Source organism: Euphorbia lathyris, chromosome 5, assembly GCF_963576675.1.
Source record: "Euphorbia lathyris chromosome 5, ddEupLath1.1, whole genome shotgun sequence".
NCBI lineage: Eukaryota > Viridiplantae > Streptophyta > Magnoliopsida > Malpighiales > Euphorbiaceae > Euphorbia > Euphorbia lathyris.
The window spans coordinates 82,158,227-82,185,100 of NC_088914.1; the positions used below are offsets into that span (position 1 = coordinate 82,158,227).

The 26,874-nt window shown below is 32.8% G+C and overlaps 3 protein-coding genes across 6 annotated transcripts; 1 reads left to right on the top strand and 2 right to left on the bottom strand.

Annotated features, from left to right (window-relative positions):
• Positions 1-832: 832 nt before the first annotated feature.
• Positions 833-5,590, top strand: LOC136229616 (cytochrome P450 81Q32-like). The gene is made up of 3 exons (XM_066018514.1): positions 833-1,017; positions 2,849-3,807; positions 4,805-5,590. Exons 2-3 carry the CDS (start codon positions 2,884-2,886, stop codon positions 5,423-5,425), a joined length of 1,545 nt encoding a protein of 514 aa, XP_065874586.1. The 5' UTR covers positions 833-1,017; positions 2,849-2,883; the 3' UTR covers positions 5,426-5,590.
• LOC136229617 (HVA22-like protein k) lies at positions 5,563-10,659 on the bottom strand. 4 transcript variants are annotated; one of them, XM_066018515.1, is made up of 8 exons: positions 10,204-10,652; positions 8,974-9,032; positions 8,644-8,741; positions 8,050-8,101; positions 7,831-7,894; positions 6,344-6,439; positions 6,049-6,121; positions 5,563-5,954 (listed from the first exon to the last, which is right to left on the bottom strand). In XM_066018515.1, exons 1-8 carry the CDS (start codon positions 10,234-10,236, stop codon positions 5,800-5,802), a joined length of 630 nt encoding a protein of 209 aa, XP_065874587.1. In that variant the 5' UTR covers positions 10,237-10,652; the 3' UTR covers positions 5,563-5,799. The 4 variants fall into 4 exon arrangements, with proteins under 4 accessions (XP_065874587.1, XP_065874588.1, XP_065874589.1 ...); XM_066018516.1 differs by having other exon boundaries at positions 5,563-5,951; positions 10,204-10,644; XM_066018517.1 differs by lacking the exon at positions 6,344-6,439 and having other exon boundaries at positions 10,204-10,659.
• Positions 10,660-19,637: 8,978 nt separating this feature from the next.
• Positions 19,638-21,617, bottom strand: LOC136231096 (scarecrow-like protein 15). Its single transcript, XM_066020360.1, has one exon. The coding sequence runs from the start codon at positions 21,350-21,352 to the stop codon at positions 19,853-19,855; it is 1,500 nt and encodes a 499-aa protein (XP_065876432.1). The 5' UTR covers positions 21,353-21,617; the 3' UTR covers positions 19,638-19,852.
• Between the last annotated feature and the right edge of the window lie 5,257 nt (positions 21,618-26,874).

Consider the following 26,874-nt stretch of genomic DNA (forward strand, 5'->3'; position numbering starts at 1 on the left):
TTTGGATTCTATACTGGTTCTACCCTTGAATACATTATAAATGGAGGTTAGGCGCAGCTGAATTCTGAGCTGACTCCGCCCCTAAATGCATTATAAATGAAGGTTCAGATCTCAGACTAATTAATACGTAGTTCAATATCATGTACTTATTATCTATTTGGTTAAGTTTCATTTTTTGGATTCAATCGATTGACAGTTTAGTCTAATACCATGTAGATATCGTAAAATTTGATACAAATCTTATTTTATGAAGGGAAAAGTATAAAAATAAATCTTGTGGTTTGGCCCATTTTCGAAGTGCACCCCTGTGGTTTAAAAGTTTGCAAGTCGGTACCTTGAACTTCATTCCGTTAGCAAAGAGGGGTAAAATTGACTAACGGTGTTAAAAGTCAAAGGGAAAATAGTTAATTTGGTCCTTATATTTAATAATTTTATAAATTAAGCATCCTTATTATCTAACTATCACAAACAAATCCCAAAATAAAAAATTAAAATTCAATTATACCATCTTCTCCATTACTCTTTAATTTTTTTCTTTCTCTCTCATCTTTTTTAATTTTTCTCTCTCTAAAATCAAGTTTCTCTCTCTAGAATCACAGTTCAATAATTTCTTCCCATTAAACAATGATAATTCCAAAAGGAGTAATTTCTTTTTAATTCTATCTTCTGGATGAGTTATCAGCGGTGGATGAGTTATCAGCCAAAAAAAACAAAAAAAAAAAGAGAAAATGAAAACTAAAAATCTACATGAATTGGGAAGCTCTAGACTCTCTTGTCATTGATTTTGCTAAATCAGAGAATTTAGTCGAGGATACTTCTTCTTCGCCTTCGCCATTATCTTCTCCTCCGTCTCCTTCATCTTCTGTTTCTTCTTCCTCTTACCATTCGAGATTGATCATTCGCCAGATCAGGCGGTGTTTGGAGGCTGGTGATGTTGACTCCGCCATCGACCTTCTCCGGCTTCATGCTCCTTTTATCCTCGATGACCATCGGATTCTGTTTCGCTTGCACAAGCAGGTTTGCTTTTACTCGCTTGTTTGTTTTTACTTGTGTTTTTGTTTTGTATGATGAACAAATGCGGGGAAGTTTGAAGTAATTTTGAGGTTTGATTATTTTGTATTCTTTAGTTTATTAAGAAACAGGATAGCTTAGTAATTTTTTGTTTGATTTCATTCTGATTAGATTTTTAGTTTTCATTTTCTCTTTTTTTTTTTTGTTTTTTTTGGCTGATAACTCATCCACCGCTGATAACTCATCCAGAAGATAGAATTAAAAAGAAATTACTCCTTTTGGAATTATCATTGTTTAATGGGAAGAAATTATTGAACTGTGATTCTAGAGAGAGAAACTTGATTTTAGAGAGAGAAAAATTAAAAAAGATGAGAGAGAAAGAAAAAAATTGAAGGCCCTGTTTGGGAATTAGCTGTTAGCTGATTACATTAGCTGATTTGACTAGCTGTTTGTGTAGACCTGTTTGGTAAAAATTAGCTGATTGATAATAGCGGTTTGTGCAAAAAGACGAATAAGGGCATTAATTTTGGCGCAGGAAAAGAGGGAGTCTATCTATTAGGGTTAAAGAAGTCCATTAATTTTAATATTCCAAAACGCTAATTGAAAAAGCTCCTTTTAAGAGCTTTTTCTAAATTAGCGTTTTCATCCCAAAACTCTCTCTCAAACCTCTCTCCACCAAACACTCCAATCAGCGGTTTCAGTGGTCAAACCTCTAAAATTGGTCAAAACCGCTCTTTTTATCCCAAAACGCTCTTTACCAAACAGGGCCAAAGAGTAATGGAGAAGATGGTATAATTGAATTTTAATTTTTTTATTTTGGGGTTTGTTTGTGATAGTTAGATAATAAGGATGCTTAATTTATAAAATTATTAAATATAAGGACCAAATTAACTATTTTCCCTTTGACTTTTAACACCGTTAGTCAATTTTACCCCTCTTTGCTAACGGAATGAAGTTCAAGGCACCGACTTGTAAACTTTTAAACCACAGAGGTGCACTTCGAAAATGAGCCAAACCACAAGGTTTATTTTTGTACTTTTTCCTTCTATGAATTTTACAATTTTAAAATGTACTTATATATTATAAACACGCCGCAACAATACAGAGGAGTAACTTTCATTTCTAATATAAGTGTAACAACTTTCCAGCATCATATAGAAATTATATGTTTTAGGCCAAATCCAACTTATTGAGTTTTAATGCTTTTAAACTTCTCTATATATATTAGAAATTAAATCTTACTAATAAACCCTCACTTACCATTTCTCTATTTTCGAATTAGGATTGGATTCGTTCGTATCTCATCATTGTTTTCTTAAAGCCGCTCTTTACTCAAGTCTTTTCTATCTCGACACCAATTGAAAAATTACAATAGGATTGGAATCGAGCTTGAGCCGAGTCGAGCTTTGACATGCTCATGACGAGCTCAAGTTCGAGCTCAATATTTTGTTCATGAGCTGCTCACAAGCTGTTCGTGTGTTTCTTAACGAGATTTGCTTGTGAACATCTTGTTAATTCAGTTCATGGACTTTTCTCGCGAACAATTCATTAATTATCTTCATTAATTATATTGGTTACGTTTTGAATTTCTTCATAAACCTATAATCAATCAAGTCTCTTCACAAACTTTCGAGCCAAGCTTCGTCATATTCAAGCTTGACTTGTTTATAAATCGAGCCGAACACGATCTAGCTTTCATCGAATCAAATTCCAAACAGTTCAGAAACGTATATCAATTTCTATCGTCTTCTTCCTTGGATTTTGGACGTTTCTTTATATTTGACTGATATATACACTTAAATTTTATGTTAATTTCATTCGGATTCTCTGTTTTCAGCTTCAGATCTTGCAAGAAAGAAAGAGTCTAAAAAAATGGAAATAGCTAATTTGTTCAACTGGGAAATTTTAATCTCACTCTTTCTCTTTCTGCTACTAGCAAACTTCACATTTTTAAAACTCCAAACCCCCCAAAATCTCCCACCGTCACCACCATCTCTTCCGATCATCGGCCATCTCCATCTCCTAAAACAACCAATGCACAGAATCCTCCACCAGCTCTCCACCAAGTACGGCGACGTATTGCATCTCCGGTTCGGAAATCGCAAAGTCTTGGTCATCACCTCTCTCCCCGCCGTAGAAGAATGCTTCACCACAAACGACATCGTTTTCGCTAACCGCCCAACCATACTCGCCGGAAAACACCTCAATTACAATTCCACCACCATGGGATTCGCCTCCTACGGTGATCACTGGCGTAATCTCCGACGCCTCACAACAATAGAGCTCTTCTCTACTACTCGTGTCGCGATGTTTTCCGGCATCCGTACCGATGAGGTTAGGCTATTTATCAAACAGTTGTTTGAGGAATCGAGATCAGAACCAGGGAAGGTAGTGAGTTTGACATCGAAATTGATGGAGCTTACATTGAATAACATAATGAGAATGGCTGCCGGAAAACGGTTTTACGGGAAGGAGGTGAAGGATGAAGAGGGGGAGTTGTTGCAGGATATTATGAAACAAATGGAGGCGCTCCGAGGGAGTTCAACGGCGAATGATTATTTTCCGATTCTGCAGTGGATTGATTATGGGGGAGTGGAGAAGAAGATGAAGAGATTGATGAAGAAAATGGATGGGTTCTTGCAGAAACTGATCGACGAACATCGAAACGACGACGTGGTGGATCTATCTGATTTGAGGGACGGAAAGAGGAAGTTGAGTTTGGTAGATGTTATGTTGTCTTTGAAGAAGACTCAACCTGAGTTCTACACTGATCAAACTATCAAAGGCGTCATTCAGGTAACTCCAACACTTTCAAACGTTTTCAATCTAGAAAATTTTAATCTACCTTTTTAAAATTAAAAGTAAAAAGTAGTGTCGGAAAATAGAAACAAACGGTCATTTGAACTAAAAATAAGATCACATGTCATCATTGTTGTTAACATGTCACTATTCAGTGTTCTCGGAGTAATTGTACACGAAAATCTTTAAATTAGATTAAAATGGACTCATCGCTAGCTCAAGTCTGTTTTTTATGGATTGGATATGCATATTTGATGTTTGGTTTAGCCTAATCTAAATTCACTCAACCTTGCACGTTAAAATGGGTTGCGCTTAGGCTGTCTCAAATGCCCAAGTCCACCCAGCCCTTTCCCGTTATTATTTGAAAAAAGTACTAATAGAGTTGTTGTAGTTTCGTTGATTTACAAATAGAGAAATATGATATCTTTTCTTGCAAAAAAAAGTGGATGTATTTTACTAAATTAGCAAAAAATAATAATTTAAGTAATGATATTAGTTTTTTTATAACATGACATGTTGACTTCGATGATGTGTTGCATTGATTGTTGACTTTGCTTATGTGGCACATCGAAGTATAGCCTTTTGACCACGTGTCATGTTGACTTGATGACATGACAAATGATATTAGTCAAATTCTTTTATTTGTTAAATTTGTAAAGAATATGCTCTTTTATCGTATTCTCTATTTGAGAATCAATGAAATTATAAAAATTTTATTTTTATTTCTACTTTTCCCGATATTTTAAAGGGATTAGGATGGGCTTGGAAATTAGTTTCCTTAATATGACCCAGCCCAGTCTGATTCGAATGTGAAAGTAGTTCGGATTGGCTGGGGTTGGACAAGGTATTTACGTATCAAGTCTGGGTAAACCGGATCCCACTCTGACCTTCAGCTCATGAACATGCCTATTTGACACTAACCCGATAATTAACAAGACACAAACACGACTCACACGAAATATCACCCTAACTGTTTGAAGAATATTATGTGCAGACAACACTGACTGCAGGATCGCAAACATCAGCAGCTACCCTAGAATGGGCACTATCACTTCTGCTCAACCATCCTCATGTAATGCACAAGGCATATGCTGAAATAGAAGCAATTGTTGGGACAAACCGCCTACTGGATGAAGCAGACTTGCCACATCTAAGCTATTTACAGAACATAATAACAGAGACATTTCGGCTCTTCCCACCAGTACCACTTCTACTACCCCATAAATCATCAGCAGACTGCACAGTTTCCGGGTTTCACGTGCCGCGAGGGACAATGTTGCTTGTGAACACATGGAGCATGAACAGAGATCCAAGATTATGGGAGGAGCCGGAGAAGTTTAGACCAGAAAGATTTGAAGGAGGTGAAAGTGAAGGGTGTAACTATAAACTGCTTCCTTTCGGTGCCGGAAGGCGGGCTTGTCCTGGGGCTGGTGTGGCGAAGCGAATGGTGGGGTTGACTTTAGGTGCATTGATTCAGTGTTTTGAGTGGGAAAGAATTGGAGAAGAAGAAATAGATCTGATGGAAGGAACAGGTCTTAGCATGCCAAAAGCTGTTCCATTGGAAGCTATCTGCAAACCTCGCCAAAACATGGTTAACCTTCTTTCGGCATTGTAATATAAAAACTTAGTCTGGTCTGATTTCTGTATGAAAAAAAGGGATTTTGTTCCTGTACGATGTGTTCTGACATTGCAAGATACTATCAAAAAAGTCGAACCATAAAGTCAACTGTAAACATCAAACTCGAGTAAAAATCAACAAAATGAAGGAAATTGTATAACTCATCGGAATGGAAAAATTACCAGTTACATGGATTAACTGAAGCATCTAACCAGTAACAACAACTCAACTAAAATAGGCTTCTTTAGTTCTCTGTATACATATTTACTTTGGATAAATTTGCGACGAAGCATGAAAAAGAAACTTAAGAATGGTCCTAGAAACTACTTTAATATGAATATAAGGATTTCAATTCAAATCATGGAATAGAGTCAAGCATCATGATCTGACTCAGTATCTGTGATCGTACTTGCATCATGTTCAAAAGCTCGGAGATCTGCACGATGTGTGCTTATGCTTGTTTCATTTTCAATTGCAAGGTGCTCTCCTGATTCATCAGATTCTCTCCTTCTCATATGATTAGCTGCTTCAAGAAATAGGCAATGATGTTTAAATGTTTTAGCATTAGCAAATATAAGAATTGGCAGGCGAAAGAAATTAGCTATTCACGCCGTACTTACGTGGACCTGTAAACTTCAAGAGTATAGACTTTGCGAATTCGATTTCTGCTTGGTGTTTGCTGACAATTCTAATCTGAAAAATTGAATGTTGGGCCTTTATAGATCAACATTTTTATCTATAATATAGAAAACAATCAATTTGCTCACACAAATTCCCCTAATTTGAGCCAAACATCAAGACTTAGAATAACAACAGCTATGGTCTTAATTAAAGCATTATCTATTGAGAAACTTGGATATGAATGCATCGACAAAAAAAACGACCACTATTTTATCGAAAATATAGAGAACATACCACTTCACCATGTGCAAAGCCCACAAGAAGATCGACTCTAGCTTGATGCCTCGAGAAAAAAGGGCGCAGATGGTTACTGTATATTTTCTGTGCCCCCTGATGTCCAAAACATAAAAATACAAAAGGCTAAAACTATAATGAGTTTGTCTAGACACTTAATCAAACATATTTCACTAAGAAGATGGGTAAAACAGAGATATGAAAGGCAAATGATAATACAATTTTAATCTCATTGAGGAAGTTAGATTTCAGTGATCCCGGCATGCCTAATAGATTGAAGGGAAAATTCTACCGGACGGCAATTAGACCAGTATTGTTATATGGTACGGAGTGTTGGGCAGTGAAACACTGCCACATCCATAAGATGTCGGTGGCGGAGATGCGTATGTTGAGATGGATGTGTGGTCACACGAGAAAGGACCGGGTGCGTAATGAAATAATTAGGACAAAAGTAGGGGTCACATCTATTGAGAATAAAATGAGAGAAAACCGACTAAGGTGGTTTGGCCATGTGAGACGTAGAGCGCTTGATGCGCCGGTTAGGAGAACCGAAGAGTGGCAAAGGGATGTAGTGGTGAGGGGTAGGGGAAGACCTAAGCAAACTTGGAGGAGGGTGATCGAGAGTGATATGAGTTTATTGGGAATTGAGGAAAATATGGTAGTTGATAGGACGGAGTGGAGGGAGCGAATCTGTGTCGCTGACACGACTTGATTTTCACGGTTTTATATGATGGTTCATGTTAGCCGACCCCGAATCATTTCGGGACTAAGGCTTTGTTGTTGTTGTTGTTGTTGTTGAGGAAGTTAGATTTCAAATCTAGGGTCACCGTGTAGGGAGGGATTAAATGAAGAGACAAAGAGTTCGAATTTCCAAGGATACAAGGAACTTTATTCGTTCAATTGCCAAATAGATGGTTATGTTAAACCGCAAAGAATGTAAGAATGCTTATGCTAACCATCACATTTTGGCCATTTCTATTTGGATAATAATATATGTCCAAAAATGTCACGGTTTCATTTAATCTGCCAATCCAATTTGATCATCTATGACATTTTCCAGTTTCTGTTTTTTTTATTTTTATTTTTCTTGGAAACTCATTTGCGCAAAAAAAAAAAGTGTTTGAATCAGAGATCCACAATGATACAAAGGCATGTAATTTATCAAAAGAAGGATTTCATCTTACAGAACACAGAAGTTCGTTGACATCTATAAAATGCACGCAGAAAGAAATTTATGATGTTATTTCACTGCAAAAAATGGATCCACCCTAATGTAAACTCAAAGAAAGTTACGAGAAACATGCTATTTTTAGTTAACAAGCTATCGAGATATATCTAATTAAATCCATATGCTTCACAAGAAACTCTTAATTCTTAAAAAAGCAGAGGAAAAAGAAAATCAGAAGAGAAGGATACAAAAGAAAGGCATTCAACTGTAAAATGCTCAAATTTTGCTGCAATAACATATTGGTTCAACTAAAACTTACATAGGCAGATGGAAGTTGAAGCCAGACTAGAAATGCAAACTTCACATGATAATACATTGGAACCCTGCACAAAATGAAACGACCATCAACGAACAATAAGCAGGCATATTCTACACCAACTGAGAATTTTCAAAGTTCATGCCTCCACAGCATTAGATAGAGTTCATCTTAAGGAGCCAAAATTATATAGAAATTAAAATTGAGAACTCAGAACTTTACCAAGATAGTAATTTGTCTGCAAACACTTCCACCAGGCTCAAAGAACCATATGCTGCAATGACAAGAAAAAGTCAGAACATAATTGATAATGCCAAGAGACAAGCATAGTCGTCATTTTCAGAGAAACCTCAAAGATAATAATAATAATAATAATCTATGTAACTTTGGTTTTGAAGCGTTTCACGTTTTCATATCTGCTTCGGAAACCGAAACTCTAGGGAACTTGTACGAAACGTTATGGATCATGTTTCTGTTATTTAAAAAAAGAAAAAAAAAACTGGAAACTCGTTATTCCTAGGATATAATCTGGTTTCAGAAGTAGATCAATGATTTTTAGTAAATCCCTAATATTTTCTAGATCATCTTATACAAGCTTTCAAAATGAAAAAATCTACTTTTTCCCACTATCATGTAACTTGTATGAATGTATAGATATAAAAAATTAAAACATTCTTATAATTTTAAATATTTATAAATATATCCATATATATATATATTTTTTTTTTACACATTTCCGTTTCCTATGTTTTTAGGATATTGTTTCCCGGTTTCTGTTTCCGTTTCGTTTCCATTTAATATAGATGATAATTATACCTGCCCAATATATAAGCCACTTCTGTTGCTCATTTTGATTTTTCCCCTCAATTGCCTTGAATGTTGAATACACAGGTAATACTACCCCCACTGTACAGCTGCAGAAGTGAAAGGTAAATTTGTTATCGAACATACAATATCACGAACCTTATAAGCACCGGAACAAGAGTTGCGTCAACTGATAAGATGAAGAAACCAAATGGCAGGATGACTCTTAAAAACTAAACCTTGAGCACTAATCTTGTACTGGGCTGCAAACTAACTCAAACAGAAGCATTATCAAATCAGAAAAGAAATTCCAGAATGGGGAAAGAAGCATTAATCAATTACCATGCCGTTCGGACTACAATGTTTGAACCAAGTGGGGAAAGAAGTAACCGCAGCCCAACCTGCATCACATGGCATAGATTCATAACATAAATATTTGTAGAAAAGCAGTGGAAGAGAAATTGTAGATTATATAGTGGAAGTTAACGAAACCCCAGTGCTAGATATTCCAGCTCACACGCAAAAGACATTTTAAAATCAAAGGGAACTTCTAGATAACCACCTAACTTGTCAACAGAACAATTGTAACACAAATTTCTTCAACTTTTTCAATCCCCTTTCTAGTTGGCTACCAAGCAAAGATGAATCGAATTGGATGGGAATTTATCTCTTGAATTTAAAACCAGGCATTTTAAAGACTTATGCATTGAAAAAGGAAATGCAAAGGTCCATTGAATTTATCTCTTGAATATGTAATACGAAATTGCAAAAGTTTCATTGCTTGTTCAGTCTTCCTTAACAGATTATCACAATATAATATATACTGTGAGGAAACAAAGAAACGAGAACAACTGGTTCTGATATAACACATTGATCCAAACTTTACAATGGTTGGTAACATGACAAAGCTTAATAAAAAAAAATTTATTGCACCTCCTCTTGAAAAGAGAGTGGAAACCAAGAAATTATATAGATGAATCGACCTACAATCCTTTGTTTTATCAGCACAATTATCTTGTTTCTGCCTTTAGTACTAAATTTCTCGGGTTATTTCAGCATAATTGCACAAGAAAATCATGTATGTTCCCAGTTGAACTTTTTGCCATTCTCTCAAGTCTCATCACCATCATCCACTAAAATAACTCAGACTCAAAGGTTACAATCCATTTAAATTTTTTCATCATACCACATTCAGAGAAACACATCCCATCCATATCTTTCGTACTTCCGATTGGGGGATGTTTGTTTTGTGCATAAGAAAAACTGAATCAAACCGAATTGATTGCTTTCCATCTTCACACTTAAGAAGTCAATACATTTATCAAACAACATCAACATTGTCAATGTTGGTACTGTTATAACCAATCTAGGAGAAAAGAATGCGAATCAGAACCAACTTTATTTTCCACTCTAAATCAGAAAAAAGACAATCAAATCATGCCAATTAAAAGCATATAACCCTAATAATCATCTCCATCTAATTACACAGAATGCTAATCCAAAACCATTGCGAAATCGATCAAAACTTTGAATCAAATAAAACCTGAAAATTAGAGGATGCAGAGGGCTAACCTCGGTTGTTATATTGGATCCGAGAAACGCCATTTCATAAAAGCAGCGGAGGAGAGAATAATTGCTATGCGCAGCCTAACTAAATGGTGTTTCTTCCAGGAGAAATTTCGCGCTCACGCAATGGAATTTGTTGTCTAATTGGAACCCAATTTAGATTGCTGTTGAATGCTTGGGCCTCCACGTGTTTGATAAAATGCTCAAAACAGAGTTTTATCAGTTTTCTTCTCTCGTTGCTCACCGGATCACCCCCTTGGACCTTATCTTGTTCAATTGATGAATTCGATTTTACAGTATGAATTGTATTTCAGTTCAATCCGTATTAATTCTTGAAGAAGAATGAAATTGAGAATATAAGAAAGCTTTGATTGAAAAAACAAATCACGGAGAGCAGTTGAATAATTAAGCAGTTTTTGCAGATGTAACTGCTAATAGAATGGGAAAATTACATAGAAATTCATCTTTTACAAACTATTTACAACCATGTGAACTTATAATTTTGGATTATATCAAATTGGTAAAATCAGTATTTTTAATATATTTTAAGGATTAGAATTTATAAATTAGAATTCTAGAATATAATTTTTAGTGTTTATGATTTATGAATTGGAGTCTAGAATTTTTAAAGTATGGTGTAAAATCAAATATATAGAGAATAATAACATATTAAGGATGTGTTTGGTTAACGAATTTTTCACCCGGGAATGGGAATGAGGAGAGTTGATTCCCATTCTTAGTGTTTGGTTTTAAAAAAAATGGTGTGAAATAGGAATCTGATTCCCAAAAATATGGGAATCATGATTCCCACCTCTTACCTCATCAATCAATAGTTGATTCCCTCTTAATCACTTATAATAATATTTTTAAAAAATAAGATTCATCCCTCCTAATCCACTAATTCATCCCACGTTTTCTTTGTTGAATAAGAATAACTGATTTTAAAAAATAAGATTCATCCCTCCTAATCCACTGATTCAAAAATTATAGAGGCTTTGCGCTGGGTTGCTTCGCCTTTCCTATACAAAATGCTCCGGCTCACATAGCGGAACTTAAGGCAATCATTTTTACAGTCAAAGTTGCGTGGGATAGGAACTGGAGTAATTTATGGATTGAATCAAACTCCGCATACGCTGTGCATCTGCTAAATAACAACCAAGAGGAGGTCCCTTGGAGAATTAAACGAGATTGGATATCCTGTCTTCAGCAATTATCGACCATGAACTGGAAAGCCACTCATATTTTCAGGGAAGGGAATCAAGTTGCTGACAAACTCACGAGCCATGGGCAATCTGCTGATTCGACCTGTTGGTGGAATTCCGCTCCTCAATTCTGCCAGGACTTAGTCTTTAATGATATCTGCAATGTTCCCCATATTCGTGTGATGTAACTCTTTGTGTTTGTTTCTTTTCTCTCTTCTCCCCCCTTTCTACTGTATTCTCTTCTTCATTTTTTAATAATATTAGGGATGTTGGCTGTGCTGGGGGTGCCAACCTAGTTGGGATGTCCAGCCTCCTTCGAGTCCCAACCTTCATTCAAAAAAAAGAATAACTGATTTTTTTTTTTATGTATTTAATGTATATTGGTATATTGTTTCTTTGTTAGATACTATACTACACTATTATATGCAACTTTTTTTTTCCACGATTATATACTAAAAATTATACTATTTATAATTAAATTTACTTTTCATAATATAAATATGATTTTAAATATATTTTTATCATTATATAATAAAATTTTGATTTTATCTCATTTCGATTTCGATTCCAAAATTTAAACCAAATAGTCTCTAAAATTAATTGGATTCCGATTCCGGATTAAACCAAACAAAAGAAATAAAGTATCATTCTGATTCTGATTCCGTAACATTCCGATTCCGATTCTCATTCCGATTCCGAAATTTGAACCAAACGCTAAGAATTAAGTTTGGTGATATGACGTAGTTGTAATTTTGTAGTTAATTATGATATTCATGTAATTGCCCCTTGGGGTCAAATACATGAATATCATAATTAAGTACAAAATTACAATTAAGTCATATCACCAAACTTAATTCTTAATATGTCATTATTTTCTATATATTATGATTTTATATCCTAATTTAAAAATTTTATACTCCAATTCATAAATTATAAACTCTATAAATATATTCTAGACTTCTAATTTGCAAATTTTAATCCTTAAAATATATTAAAAGTACTGATTTTACTAGTTTGACATAATACAAAATGATAACTTGACATATTTATAAATAGTTTTTAAAATATGAATTTCTGTGTAATTTTCCCTTGAGGAAATTATATAGAAATACAAGGTTAAATTTTATTTTACACTTAACTAACTCATATATTTGTATCTTATCACTTCATAGTTTTTTTTATAAATATATCAAATTCTCATATTTTTATTTTCAGTTTTGTCAAATTCAGTTACTGATTTGAAAAAAAAAAACTAACTAAATTCTGACGGTTTTTTAAATCTGACATAATTGGAATATCTTTTTCAATATTGGAAACTTGTAAATATTTAGTTTGTTTATGACAATCATGTAACTAACCCATAGAAAATTAGGGCTGTTGATATGGGCCATAAAGTAAATTTGGGCTTTTTATCGTAAGTATCATAATTTGAAATAATATTGGGTCAATTACATGAATATCATAATTAACTACAAAATTACAACTAAGTCATATTACCAAATTTAATTCTTAATATGTCATTATTCTCTATATATTATGATTTTACATCATAATTTAAAAATTCTAGACTCCAATTCATAAATCATAAACCCTAAAAAGTATATTATAAATTTCTAATTTATAAATTACAATCCTTAAAATATATTAAAAGTACTGATTTTACTAGTTTAACATAATTCAAAATTATAACTTGACATAGTTGTAAATAGTTTCTAAAAGATGAATTTCTGTGTAATTTTCCCAATAATATTTACAACTCAATCACACTAAAATATTTATTATAAAAATTTCAACAATGAGAAATCCATTTTTAATCATGCCTTATTTCTAGGAGTTATTATCTTTTAATGCTTTTTTTTATTTAATTAAAGTTAATATCCAATCCATAACTTCCTTTATACACGTTGTATTTTTTTGGGTAAATAATTATAAAGTCCTTATGTTTTTGCTTAACTTGCTAGTAGGTCCATCATATTATTATAAGATCCTTAAGTTTTATTTTAACCAACTCTTTAGTCTTTTAATGTCTTTTTATAGATGAAAGTCCAAATTGCCCCTAGTTATTTATATAAAAAACTTATCTTTTAATGCCAAAATAGTTTTAATAAAATTTATGAAGTATATATACACCAAAATTTATATAATTGTATATACTAATCATTAAAAATGTATTTTTATTCTTTTGAATTTTTATTTTTTAATATAATATCTTTAAACTAACATTAAATATTAATAAAAAATTTAAAAATCATATTTTTTTCTTCATTTATAAAATTTATTAGAGATAAATAAATATTACTTTTTACAAAATTTATATAGTTTTGCTCCTATTTTGATAATTTTTGAAATATTTTTCATTCATTTTTTTAGTCAATAAATTTTAGGCTACTAATATAATTATATAAAATTCAATAAATTAATTACTCAATAGTGTAGAGATTATGTAGGAGAAAAAACATAAAATAGAAAAAATAGATGTTTTATTATTAAAACATAAAGTAAAGGGTAATTTTGGTATTTTAAAATTTATTTGGTATAATTTGACATTTGACTCAAATATAAGGACTAAGGAGTTGATGAACACAAAAACTGAGGGACTATATAATTATTTCGAAAAACAAAGGGACTGATTAGCGTATTAAGTAAAAACTCAGAGACTTTATAATTATTTACCCTATTTTTTTTAGTAGATAAGGAAACAAAAACGAGAGAAAAAAACTCAAGGAAAGACTACACTAAGACAGGAACTGATCCAGAATTTTTATCTAGTGGGGGCAATTGTATAGGTAAAATAATAACTTTATAAAAACTAATAACCATATAAATAAATGTCTGAATTGCAATATAAATAAACCTTTTTGAAGTATTTGTAATTTTGTACTGTTAATGGAACAAATGGTAAAACTATAATTAGTGTGCATAAAAACAAGCTTAATATGTATTGATTTCAAACTCTTAATTTCCATCGATTATGATTGAATTGAGTGGTTAAGCGTTTCAAGTCGCTTAAGCTAGATCTTCAAGAACTCTATATTATTGCCCTATCACATTTAATAAATTCATATTCTTATTCAATTACATTCAATAACAACAAAACTTCAATTGTTCCGTAAACTTTTAAAGTTTCTAATTATTGTCTATTTGACATTTTTCTGATACGTGGTGGAACATGTCTCTTATTTTCCACATCCAACAAATTCTATTAAAAAAATAAGGAGTTATTAGATGCAATTGGACAAGAATATAGGTTATTTTGAACTTTTAAAAATTCAGAAAAGAAATTGAAGTTTTAGCCAACTATGGAAGCTAAGTAGGTCCTAATAAATCATATACATTACCTTTAAAACACCATATATTTTTTTTTTTTAATTAAGCCAGTAAAAATAATGTATGCATCAAAATATTATTTTTTTTAGAAATCAAAATATTCATTGTTAATCGAGGAAATCAATATGATTAATCTTCCACTTAATTTGGAACAGAAGTGTCACATCCGTGTCTAAATTTTTAGAATTTATACCTTGGTATTAGTATATCTTATAATTATTAGGAGTGTGATTTTTATTTGGTGCTATAGGAAAAGTTTGGAGTTAATTTGATGGTTTTATATGTAAATGAAAAGTTTAGGGTAATTTTTAAAAGATTATAAAAAGATGGAGGACCAAACCTAATATTTTCTAAATTCGGATATAAATCCCAAATTCATACAGGTTCGAGCATCTTCTTCTTTTCCTTATCTTTTCTTTCCTTTTCAGTTTCTTTCTCTTTCATTGAGAGTTATATAAATGATGTTTAGAGAGATACTGATGTTAGTGATCAATAAGAAGTAAAATGGGAGAATATATTAGAGTTCATGATTTGATGATTAAATATGAAAATTTGGTAAGCTTAAATAGTTTTTGAGGAAATAATTAAGATATGAATTTTGAGGACAAATTTTTCTGATCTTAAGCACAGTTTGAGGTAGGCAATTAAGAGATAAATATGATATAAGAGGATATATATGGTTTGATGAAACATTGATTCGTTTTGATTCGTTTTGAGTATATTTTATAAGGTTTTGATTAAAACCCTTTATAAATATATATATGTAGCTATGTTAAGTAAAGTTGGTTTTTATAGCTGATATTTTCTTACTGAGATTTTTGTCTCATGTTTTTAAATGTTTTAATGTTTTTAGGTGAGAAAACACAGGATATAGAGAAGGTTACCAACCGATTAGGCGATGTTTGGAAGTTGGCTGCTTATTGTTAGAATTATGGTTAGAACTTTGGTATTTCAATTGTAATATATTGGAGTTGGTAAATATATGTTGAAGTCCTTGGTAAATATTATGATCTTTCTATTTCACGCCCGATGCCGATTGAGGTCGTCTAGGGTCGGGTGTGACATGAAGACTGGTATCTTCTTTTTCAATTTGAAATTCTATTTAAGCCATCAGCACCGTAGGAATCATGATGATGATGTCATTGAAGGGATTGAGGTTTTCCTTCTTTTATGTTTCATTAAAATAAAACGACGTCGTCTCCCACTTAATCGGAATGACATCGTTTTTGTTGAAGAGAGATAAAAGTAAAAACCTAGATATTACTCTTTCTTCAACCTTGCACAACTGCCAATCAGTGAAGCTGTTCACCGCCGATAATGGAGGAAAAATCTCCAAAGCTTCAAATCATATTATCTGGGGATCAAAAAAATTCTAAAACTCAGTGGGGGCAAGTGCCCCCCATTGCCCCCACTGTAGATTCGTCCTTGCACTAAGGGTCTGTTTGTTTTACCTACTGTTTGCTGTTGTTTTTTGTTGTTTACTGTTACGGTTTGCTGTTGGAAAAAGCTGCTTTTCCAAAAGCAAAGATTCTCTGCTTTTGTAAAATGCTGCTTTTTGGGTGTAAAAGGCAAATAGAAGATCACTAACCAAACACCCAATACTTCTTTTGAGATATAAAAGGCAAACAGGAGGTCACTAACCAAACACCTAAAACTCTCCCTTTTGAAGTGAAAAGGCAAAAAAGAGCATGAAAAGGAGCAACCATACACCCCCTAAGTAATAATCAATCTAGGAGTATATACACCAAAATAGTCTTCCCAAAGAACATTTTCAATGCCAAGAGAGCCGCCATGTGAATAGTGACACATAAAGGGAGGCTATATGCCATTTTCGCAAGAAAATTAGCACATCTATTTCTCTCTTGGTAGACATGGATGATTCTCACACTATTAAAGGAGGAGAATAAAAATTGAATGTCATGGATGATAGTTCAAGAGGGATGATGAAGGAGGAAAATGTCATTGATAGACTTCACAGCCTCTAAGCAATCAGATTCCAATGTAAGCCTTTCCAAATTGTTTTAGGAGGCGAGCTTCAAATGGAAAAGAATTCCTCATAATTCAACCTCAAAAGAAGAATCATAGTGAATACGATGACTAAAATCAATCACCTAAGACCCGTTGAAGTGCGAAAAAGGTTCTTTGTAGAAATTTCTCTATCGTGTTCGTTTTTAGAGTCATACACATTGAGAGTCCAACAATTAACATGAGATTTAGTAGATTCACCAGGATTCCATCCGTAGGTTTAACCTTAACTAAGCTATCCAAAGAATTTCAACAGGTCATATGTTGCTTTGCAAGAGAATATGCCATTAAAAGAACTCCTCCACCGAGGCATATCTCCCATATCATAGTGTTTAACAGTGAAAATACATCTAATCTATAGTAGAGTAAAAATTATCCAATAAATTCTGAAAAAGATCCCAATTCCACCCCCCATCGTTATAAAAAAAAGTCGGGAACTCTCAATATTCATTGATCACCAGGGATAAGAGCAACAACCACATCCCTGAGTCTAATATTATCCAACCAGACATAATTCCAAAATGAGGTGGATTTACTGTTTCCAATGCTCCGAACCAACCCTTTCATAAACTTATCAAACACTAAATGTAAAATCTTCCAAAGGTGCGACCTATTCAATGTTATCTTTTTTATCACCTCCAAAGATCACATCACTTATCTATTTCGAAGTAAGAACCTATACCCAAATGGTTTGAGGCCAAGGTCGATCCCAAGATTCTAAAGGCCTAAAGACAAAATACTAAAAGAGGGTCCTAATAAAAATAATAAAGAAAAATTACTTATAAATTATATATTTTTATTACACTTCACAAGAGATCTAATAAAAATATTGAATTTCAAATTAAAAAACATTTTATTTCACATTAAAAACTCTATTGCTCATACAAAACATTATCTGCTCATACAAAACATTATCTACAAACAATTCTAAATGCAGGATCACTAAAAATAGTGACATCAATATTCTTTAATATATGTTTCTCTCAATAAATAAAATTGTTAAATCATTTAATTTTTCTTGATACGTTGATGATCTCAAATAGTGTTTCAATAATTTTAACTCCGACAAAATTCTTTCAGCAGATACAACGATCACTAGCATAGTTAAAATGATTCAAAACGAAATTGAAATATTTATATAACAATATGTTGTTTTGACAAACTCAAGAATTTCAAATACTGACATCAACAATTTTTGCAAAGCATTTATAGCACTTCCATTTCTTAAAAAAAAACATAATCTGTATTAATATGCGAAAAATTATTATAAGAAAATGTAGTCATAAATTTACATGTTGCGATTGTTTAGGTCTATGAATTATATTTATTATCTTTGCATCTTTTGAGATTTTAATTTTTTATATTTTTTTATAAATTTCTTATTTTTGGACTACTCCCTCCAGGGTCGTTTTAAACATTTTTTGAGCCCTGTGCTAAATGAAAAAAAAATAGGTCTTATTTATTAAAAAAAATTAATATTTTTATATAATAATAATGTTTCTACAAAATGAAACACTAAAATACTTTTAACTTGATTTTTAACATACTTTTTTTAACATACTAAATAAAAATAATTAAATTAGATATTGTATAATAATAATAATAAAAACTGGGCCCCTAAAGACTCTTACATCGTTAATTTTCTGGATACGTTAACAACTTAATTTTTCACATAATAATTAATAATAATAATTTATTTAGATTTGTACAATAAAAAAACTAGGCCCTCTTAAATTTGGGACCCTGTGCGGGAGAACTCCTTGTACACTCTTCTCCTACTCCCCTGACTCCCTCCCCTCCATTGTGCCTAGATGTGTGCTGCAAATTGTTTAGTCCTAAGATTATTTCTGTAAGTGTTGCATCAATTAAGATTTTATTTCTCTATTTTTTTTTAAATATTAATTTTGGCCCCCCTCCATCCCCTGACCCTAGGAAGGCACCCGTCCTGCACATGCCCAGGACGGCCCTGCTTGAGGCTCCTTCCATGTTCTCCACAAAAGTTTGGTGAATAGAACCACATTAGTGTTTTCTGCTTTTCTCAGTCCATCTCCACCCGAGCACCTACGAAAATACACAAAGGAGATGCATTTTTTTGAATTAGCATTACCACCCCATATGAATCTTCTATGAAGCTTATCCCTTTTCCTTAAATCAGCTTTCAGAAGCAAATTGGTCTGCATCATATGGTTGACAGTAGTAGAAGTAACAGATTGGACTAAAGTGATTCTCCCAACCAAAGATAGTGAAATTAGCCTTCTATGCTTCTATTTTAGCATTCATTCTATCAACAATTTCCCAAATGGTGATTGTTCAACCGATCATGGAGCAAAGAGACATCCAAATATTTGTCTAAGCAGCTAGTAAGAGGGATATTACAAGCATTGCTCAGGTTGTGAGCCATTCCATCACACACATTTTTTGAAGAAAAAAAACGCAGCTTATTTAGCTTAATTCTCTAAGTTGAAAGCTTATAAAAATTGTGTAAAACTATTACGAAATCTTGAATCTGAAAAAGAGGCAAAGGATGTCGTCCTTAAAGAAAATATGACTAATATACCCTTTTAGAAAGTTTGATAGGTTTGAAAATTTTGAAGCATATGATTCAGTCGAGCAATACAAAGAATGAATAGAAACAGAGACATAGGATGGTCTCGGCGAATGTCTCTATATAGAATGAAAGCCTATATTAATTCATTATTAAAAGCCTATATTAATTCGTTGTTAAAAACAACACGCATAGAACTAGACCCAACATGGTTATTAATAATATCTTTTAAGTTCTCTCGGATACCAATCTAGATAAAAATATTAGAGATAAAATCAAACATGGACGATAATATTATATACTTTTTGTTTCAATCATCGACTCCCAATAACAATAGCACAAAAACGTTAATGATTGGTGATAATTTGTTTAATCTTAATTTTAATTTTATATTTGTTTTGTTTTTGATAGTACAAGCAAAAGTTGTATGTAAATTACAGAAAAAGTTACTTTCTACTGATACAATTACCTACCAAAAAGAAAAAGTAATGTCTCGGATAACACTTATTACATCCTAACACATTTCATTTCCTTCCTAAGATTTTCTTATTTATTCCTAACACTTCCATGCTGACGTGGAAATAAGTGGCCTCTCATGCCAGCAAAGCACCAACTCAGCTTGTCGTTTTGCCACGTAGAACCCTCTCACTTGCACCTTCCCCAGCAAACACTCCGCTTGAAAATCCGCGAACGGACTAAATTGCAACTGCCTCATTCCCGCTCCACCAAGAACCTCCCTCCACGGCGGCGAAATCCGCCTCCCACACCCTTCCACCGCCGCAAATATCATCGGCTTTATTAGATACATCTCGATTTTTCTCGTCCACTCACCTCCAGCAGCCGCCGCCGCCGCGTCAAGCGATTCGAAAACCATAGTGAAAAACTCAAGACCGTTAACGAAATTCCTCCTGAACGAAGCTCCACCGGATTCCGCCCATCCTTCATAATCTACAACCACAATAACCCCCGGAGATACTCGCCGAAGATCAATAACGAAATTGTTGACACTGCTATTCGAACCGAGACGACGGAAGAACGCCGGCGATAACAGAACAGCGGTTTTCTCACCGTCGATGAACTTAATCGATTTGAACGAGACCATTTCAAAAGTACGGGCGAGGACGAACTCAATCTGAAATCTGATCTTCAATTCAATTGCGTACTGAGAGAGACACTGTTTAATCAACTGAGTCTGAATCGCGTAATCCTCCGGCACAACAGCGGTGATCCGGAGAACCGGAGATGTAAGTGTACTGCAGTAATCGGATTTCTCAACGAGTTCTCTCATGAAAGAAGCGTAATGACAACCAAGTCCGATATCGAAATCAATCACATGAATAAACGGAGGAGAATCGTCTAGGGTTTCGAGGAGAGCTTGATTAACCGTAATATGATTAAACATCGGAATCGGAGAAATACCTGAAAACACCTTATACGCCTTTATAGTTTGAACTACATCGGACCAGGAAGTAATCCGCGGCGGCGGAGAATTAGCTGTAAGGAGAGACTGAAGCGCCTCTTTGAAGAAGAAAGCAGCTCTCTGAAGAGGCTTTCCGACCGGCGACTGTAATCGGTGATTCAACCGTTCTAGTATCCCATTAGCAAGGTGGATTTCGTTGGAATCAACACAATCAGCTGCTCGTATAAGCTCTTGGATAAGATCAAAAGCGCTGCAATTATTCCCAATGTTATGAGATAAATCAAGAGAAATCGAATCTTGAGAAGGGAAATTGATATTGTTAAAGCAAATATCATTGAAATCCGGATGATTAAGCAATTGAAGAGGATGATCGGGGATAATTGATTCCGCTTTGGAATTAGAATTATCCTCATGAAAATCGAGTTCTTTCATGATAGAATCCCAGTCAAAATTCTGAAGAACATGGTCTTCCCATTCAAGTGAAGGATCGGAAACAACAACCGGCTTTCCGGAGGGACTGGGACTCCGGCGGAGGTCAAGAACTGAGGTGGGTTCGTAGTTCAACGACGACGTCGTATTAGTGTTGGGGTGAATTAAACGGGTGTGTTTTGGGTTTGAGGAAACGGGAAGTTTCATAGCTAAGATGGAGAAGAGAAAGGAAGAGGAGGGAGGGGGCTTTTTGAAGTTATGATTAGTGGCTTTTTATGATTGCGTGTGCATGGCACTATAATATACGCATATACATGCATGATGATGATGATGATGGCATGATGAACATTACTTTTATGAGGTGGGAAGCTTGAATGTCAAGTAATTACTTTAAGGTTTCCTTTATGAGATTCCATAGCTCATGTCATGCTACTGGTGCTGCTTGATTATAATTCATGCAGTTGATTTATCTGAACCCTGTCACTCATCCACTACAAAGTCTTGGAAATTCTAACTATATTGTTGGTGCTATCTGTCTCTTTATCCGAGTGTTATGATGTTTTCTTTAATGAAAATATCGGAGAGAAAAAAAATCTCCAGTCTATTTTGGATGAAGTGTCCGTTTGTTTCCATTTTTCGGAACTGCTTTTTATCTTTCAAGTCTAAACAGGAGATAAAAAAATACGTTTGGTAAAAATTCGAAACAACTGCTTTTTAGACAAAAATCAACTAATATCTGCTATCTATCCGTAAGGGCAAACATCAAACAGCTAACAACAAACATTAAACAACTAACAGCAACAACAAACAGGAGCAGCTAAAACAAACAATTTCAAACGTTGTCTACTATTGCTCTATCACAATCTATAATATTTAAAATGCAGATTCAAACTCATATGATATATTTATGGATTGTAACTTTTAATTACTTATATTGAGATATAATATTTTTTATAGGAATGAAACAATTATTCTTTTTCAAAAAAAAAAACTAGGAGTGTACGAGTATTAAACTCGATTCAAAATATGTGAATTAATACATATTTTACTTCCAAGGTTATAAGAAGCGTTAGACGCTAGCCGGACGGACAGGGTCCTCGAAGATTAATAGGGGACTAGTCGAGAATTAATCAGATTTGTATTTTTATATTTTTTATTTATTAATCAACAAATTGTTATATAAATTCAATTAAAATATGTATTATACTATCTAAAAATAATAATATAAAATTATTTAATATAGAAAAATACGTATATTTGTAATATATCTTTAAAAATTAGCAAACATCAACATTTGAATTACAATATCATTGAAACAACTTAAAAGTGAATTATAATAAAATAATAATAATAAATTAATAATAAAAAAATACTTTTATTCATCCTCGCTTAGGCGGCGCCTAGATGGTCTAGGTGACATTGAGGCTGCCTAAACGGAACCCAAGCGGCTAAATATCACTTAGGGACCACAAAAACGCCTACATAGACTAATCAGAAAAAATCGCGATGGATTCTCGAGTTTGACCGTCTAGACGGTCCAGACGACCTTAGTTTTGAACACTGCTTACTTGTCTCCATTCAATCACTCTCTATTTTATTTCTTTTTTTTTTTATTCAATTCGTTTCTCTTTCATTATACCATCCTTTAAGACTGTTTCTTGATTAAACCTTCCATCTCGACATCAACCCTCAAGATTGGATCCATCGGTGAATCATTTCTCAACACCTTTGAAGATATTGTACTCAAAGAATAGTTTTTGCATATAATTATATGGTTTTTGGACACAACAAGTAATTGAAACAAAGTTTATGTATGTCTTTATTGTCCTTTTCTCTCCAACTCCATTAATTGAACCAAAATTAGGAAACTCATAGTCAATGATTTTTTTTCCAGTCAAAATTAAGTAAACAATAATAGAGTAATAAAGATTAATTAAATATAATTGTTAGTACAATTTATGAGAATCAATTCCAAAATAAAACTAAAAACGACAAAGGATGCAAATTGGTGAACACATACGTAAGCTAAAACGACAGAGAAGTCAATTTGTGGGCGTTAAAAGTTTCATTATTTGGGTGGTCCAAGCTGAAATTTGAAAGAAAGTCGTAAGAACACAAAGACAATAAAAGAAACACTATCCTCTTCTCTTTTAATATATAGTCATTTTCTGATTAGGGAAAAATAATAATTAAAATACAATAAAAAAACTCACACGAGTTTATAAAGTTGTCATCGCCATAACACATGGCTGGTGGTTAGAACATGCTAAATTTTAATTGGTCTGTTGCGAAATACATTCTTCCTTGTGCATCTGCACTTGCCCTTATAACGGTAGTTTCCAAACTATCTCTCTATATGTTTTGAACAGAGAAAGTACACCGTTATGAACACTAAAGTTCATTATGCTTCCTCCTCGTCTCTAAGTACTTTGCTAATTTGGATATTAGAGTGGGGTCGCCAATCCTGACCCCTATTTTGATCTCTTTTTTTTTTTATCTTATCTCAAGCTACCCATTGACCACTAGATCACCTGAAAGTTTATCCTAAAGATCATCTCACATCAAATTGGTACGGTGAGTGTGGATCTTGTACAACTTTTATGGCTAATCTGAATGTTAGTATGATTCCCTTCAATTCAAACACCCTAGTCTCAAAGAGATGGCATATGTAACAAACCTACCCTAACATATGAGTCTTCCCACAATGTGATCCTAGTGAGGGGGTTACAACATATGTCAAAGCTCAGCTCAAAGAGACTGAAGAGGCTATCAAATGCTCAAACAACAAGGACTCGAGTTCTTATTTAACAAGATATCATGTTGTCCATAATTGTCCTCGCTAGAAGGAGATCTCCCATTTTTTCGTCCTCCCCGACAAAGGACAGAAGTCTCACCAATATTCTATGATAGATCACACTCTCTATCAAAGGTCATTCAATCGCCCCTAACTCAAATATGTTGAGTTTAGTGAAGGGAATTACATTCTTCGGGATATTCGTGAGGGCCTTTATGGAGGTCATGAAGGCAAGGAGGCCTTAATGAGAAAAGCGCAGCTCCAAGATTCTACTAGCTTAAAATAGCCCGGGATGCCATCGATATTGTCAAAGTGCTCATCATGCCAAACATATGCGCGCTACATTAGGTCCCCAGCTACAATGAAAGCCATTCGGCCCATTCGGCCCACTTGGCCAATTGCTATATTGTTTTATTTGGGTTTTAGAGTTTTTTAGCTTACTTTAAGCTATTTTATTAGAGCGGAATGAAGGTGAAATTGGTAAAAAGTCAAATTTGCAATTGGTTGCAAATTTAGGCCACGTTATTTGCCAGAAAAGATTTTCTTGTTTTTTTGGGTGTTTGTATGCTTAAGAAAACAAGTTGACGGAAAATTTTATTCTTTTAAAAACAGTAGACACCCACTACTTCTTTTTATTTTTCGGTGTTGTAACCAAACAACAGAAAATATTTTATTTTCCAACACAAAATTTTCTATTACTCTATATTTTTCAAAACACAATATTTCCCTACAAAAAAATAGAACCTTATAATAGTAAAATTTCTCAAAGCCTTTATATATACGATATTAATTCCATAATCTAATATTTTCAACATTTAATAATATTTAATATCTAAAATTCACTATTTAATTTCCAATTTTATCAATTGTAGATGAAAAAAAAACAATTTTTAAACTATGTAAGGTGATATTCACTTAGTTGTCCCAATTCAAAGAGTTTTGATACCTAATATACGTATCTAATTAGGATTATGGAATTCAATAATTTAAAGAATAATTTATAGGTTGAAGTAGTGCTGAAATTAAAGATCCTGAAGAAAGTGAACTATAGTATAAACTAAAGTAATTAATGAAACATATTTGAATCAAAAGTTACCAATTAAAAAATGGATGATTAGGCACTAACACAATTCTAGAATCTTATGGTATGATAATAACAAGTTCAGTTCACACTATGAAATTACTTTATAAATTACACCCCATGCCTCTTCAAATATAGTGGCATTAAAAGAGTAAAATCTGCTAGAACTTTTTTTTTTATGAAGAAAATCTGTTAGAAATTTAAAGAAAGCTAATTTAAACAACTTTGAACACATTGTTTATATTTTTTTTATCCATATCACTGTAGATTTTAGGAACCTCATATGTTCATGTTTGTTGTTTGTTGTTTGCTGATACGTAATAGATGTTAATTGATTTTTATACAAAAACAATTGTTTTAAAATTGTAGCAAACATTTTTTTATCTCCTGTTTAGAATTAAAAGGTAAAAATTAGTTTCATAAAATGGAAACAAACTGCCACTTAGTCGTATATATATTTATTTTACTCTCATATGAGTAGAGGTGTTAAAATGGATAAATGGATTATTACTAAATAGATCAACCCAACCCAACTCCATCCATTTAGTAGATGGGTTGAGACAACCCATTTATACATAGGTTAACATGATCTAACCCATTTATTAATTGAGTTACATGGGTTGACTCATTTAACCCAATTAACAAAATCTAATTAAAAATTGAAAAAAAAATAAAAATACATAAAAGTATAAAAACTAAAAATAAACTTTGTAATTCTAGTGGAATTTCAGAATTTCAGAATTTTAGAAATCTGTAATTCTAAATTTTAGAATTTTAGAAATCTGAAATTCTAAATTCTAAAGTTCTAGAAAATTTTGAAATTCCAGAAATACTAAAATTCAGAAATTGGAATTCCATAAAATATTGAATTCTAGATTATGGAATTCTAAAATTCTAAAATTTTAGAAAATACTGAAATTAAAGAATTTTGGAATTTCAGAATTTTAAAATTTTAGAAAATACTGGAATTCTAAATTCTGAAAATACTAGAATTCTAAAAATTTAGAAAATACTAGAATTATGGAATTTTTTAAAAAAAATGAGAGAAAATACTCCTATATTTTAATGTTATTAAGAGATTTGTCACGAATTCCGCAATTTGTTAAGAGATTTATCAAGAAGAACTAGTAAAACATTTTGAAGATGTTATGGTAATACAAAATTTAGAGATATTCCTGTCAATATAATAATAAGTCCTGAGTCCACATTATTAATAATTCTACAGTTTAACCCTATAGTTTAAGAACATATGTAACCTTTGTTTTTGCGTTAGCAGACTATATAAATAATTAAAAAGAGTGATTATAAAAAAAATAATTAAAAAGAGAATAAATAAAAAAAAAATTAGTAGTGGAATAAATAATTTATTAGGTTATATTTTTGAACACACTATTATACTGTTTAAAAAAACATACTATTATACTGTTTATTTTCTAAAAAAAAACATACTGTTTACTATATTTTTTATCTGAATCTGTAATTCAAATTAAAATAAAATGCACAACAATTTGATTAGTCCATATAAATTGACTTAAATATTTAATTATTTAATATGTACAGAGATTTAATAAATAATTTAAAAATACAAAAATAAGAGTTTGTGGAGTTTTCTTTTCAGGAGAGAAAGACAAGTGGCAAAGTAGGGCCCATTTCTGAGACATGAAATGGAAGTCTGAGCTGATTGGCAATCTGGTGAGCCTAAGTGACCCCACAAAGACGGCTTTTTGTCGGATATGCATTTCATTTTAATGTAAGTCAGCGCGTAGAAACCACGCCCACGTAGGCTTGTAGCTTTTTGCCTTTGGCGGCCAACGAAAGAAAGAAAGAAAGAAAGAAAAGAAAAAAAGAAAAGAG

Bases quoted from the DNA above. Each gene is read 5' to 3' on its own strand.
- LOC136229616 (XM_066018514.1), top strand. From the start codon at position 2,884: ATGGAAATAGCTAATTTGTTCAACTGGGAAATTTTAATCTCACTCTTT. The intron at 3,808-4,804 runs GTAACTCCAACA...TATTATGTGCAG, and splicing joins CTATCAAAGGCGTCATTCAG to ACAACACTGACTGCAGGATC.
- LOC136229617 (XM_066018515.1), bottom strand. From the start codon at position 10,236: ATGGCGTTTCTCGGATCCAATATAACAACCGAG. The intron at 8,102-8,643 runs GTATAATTATCA...TTGTCATTGCAG, and splicing joins GTGGCTTATATATTGGGCAG to CATATGGTTCTTTGAGCCTG. The intron at 7,895-8,049 runs GTAAAGTTCTGA...CATTTTGTGCAG, and splicing joins GCAGACAAATTACTATCTTG to GGTTCCAATGTATTATCATG.
- LOC136231096 (XM_066020360.1), bottom strand. From the start codon at position 21,352: ATGAAACTTCCCGTTTCCTCAAACCCAAAACACACCCGTTTAATTCAC.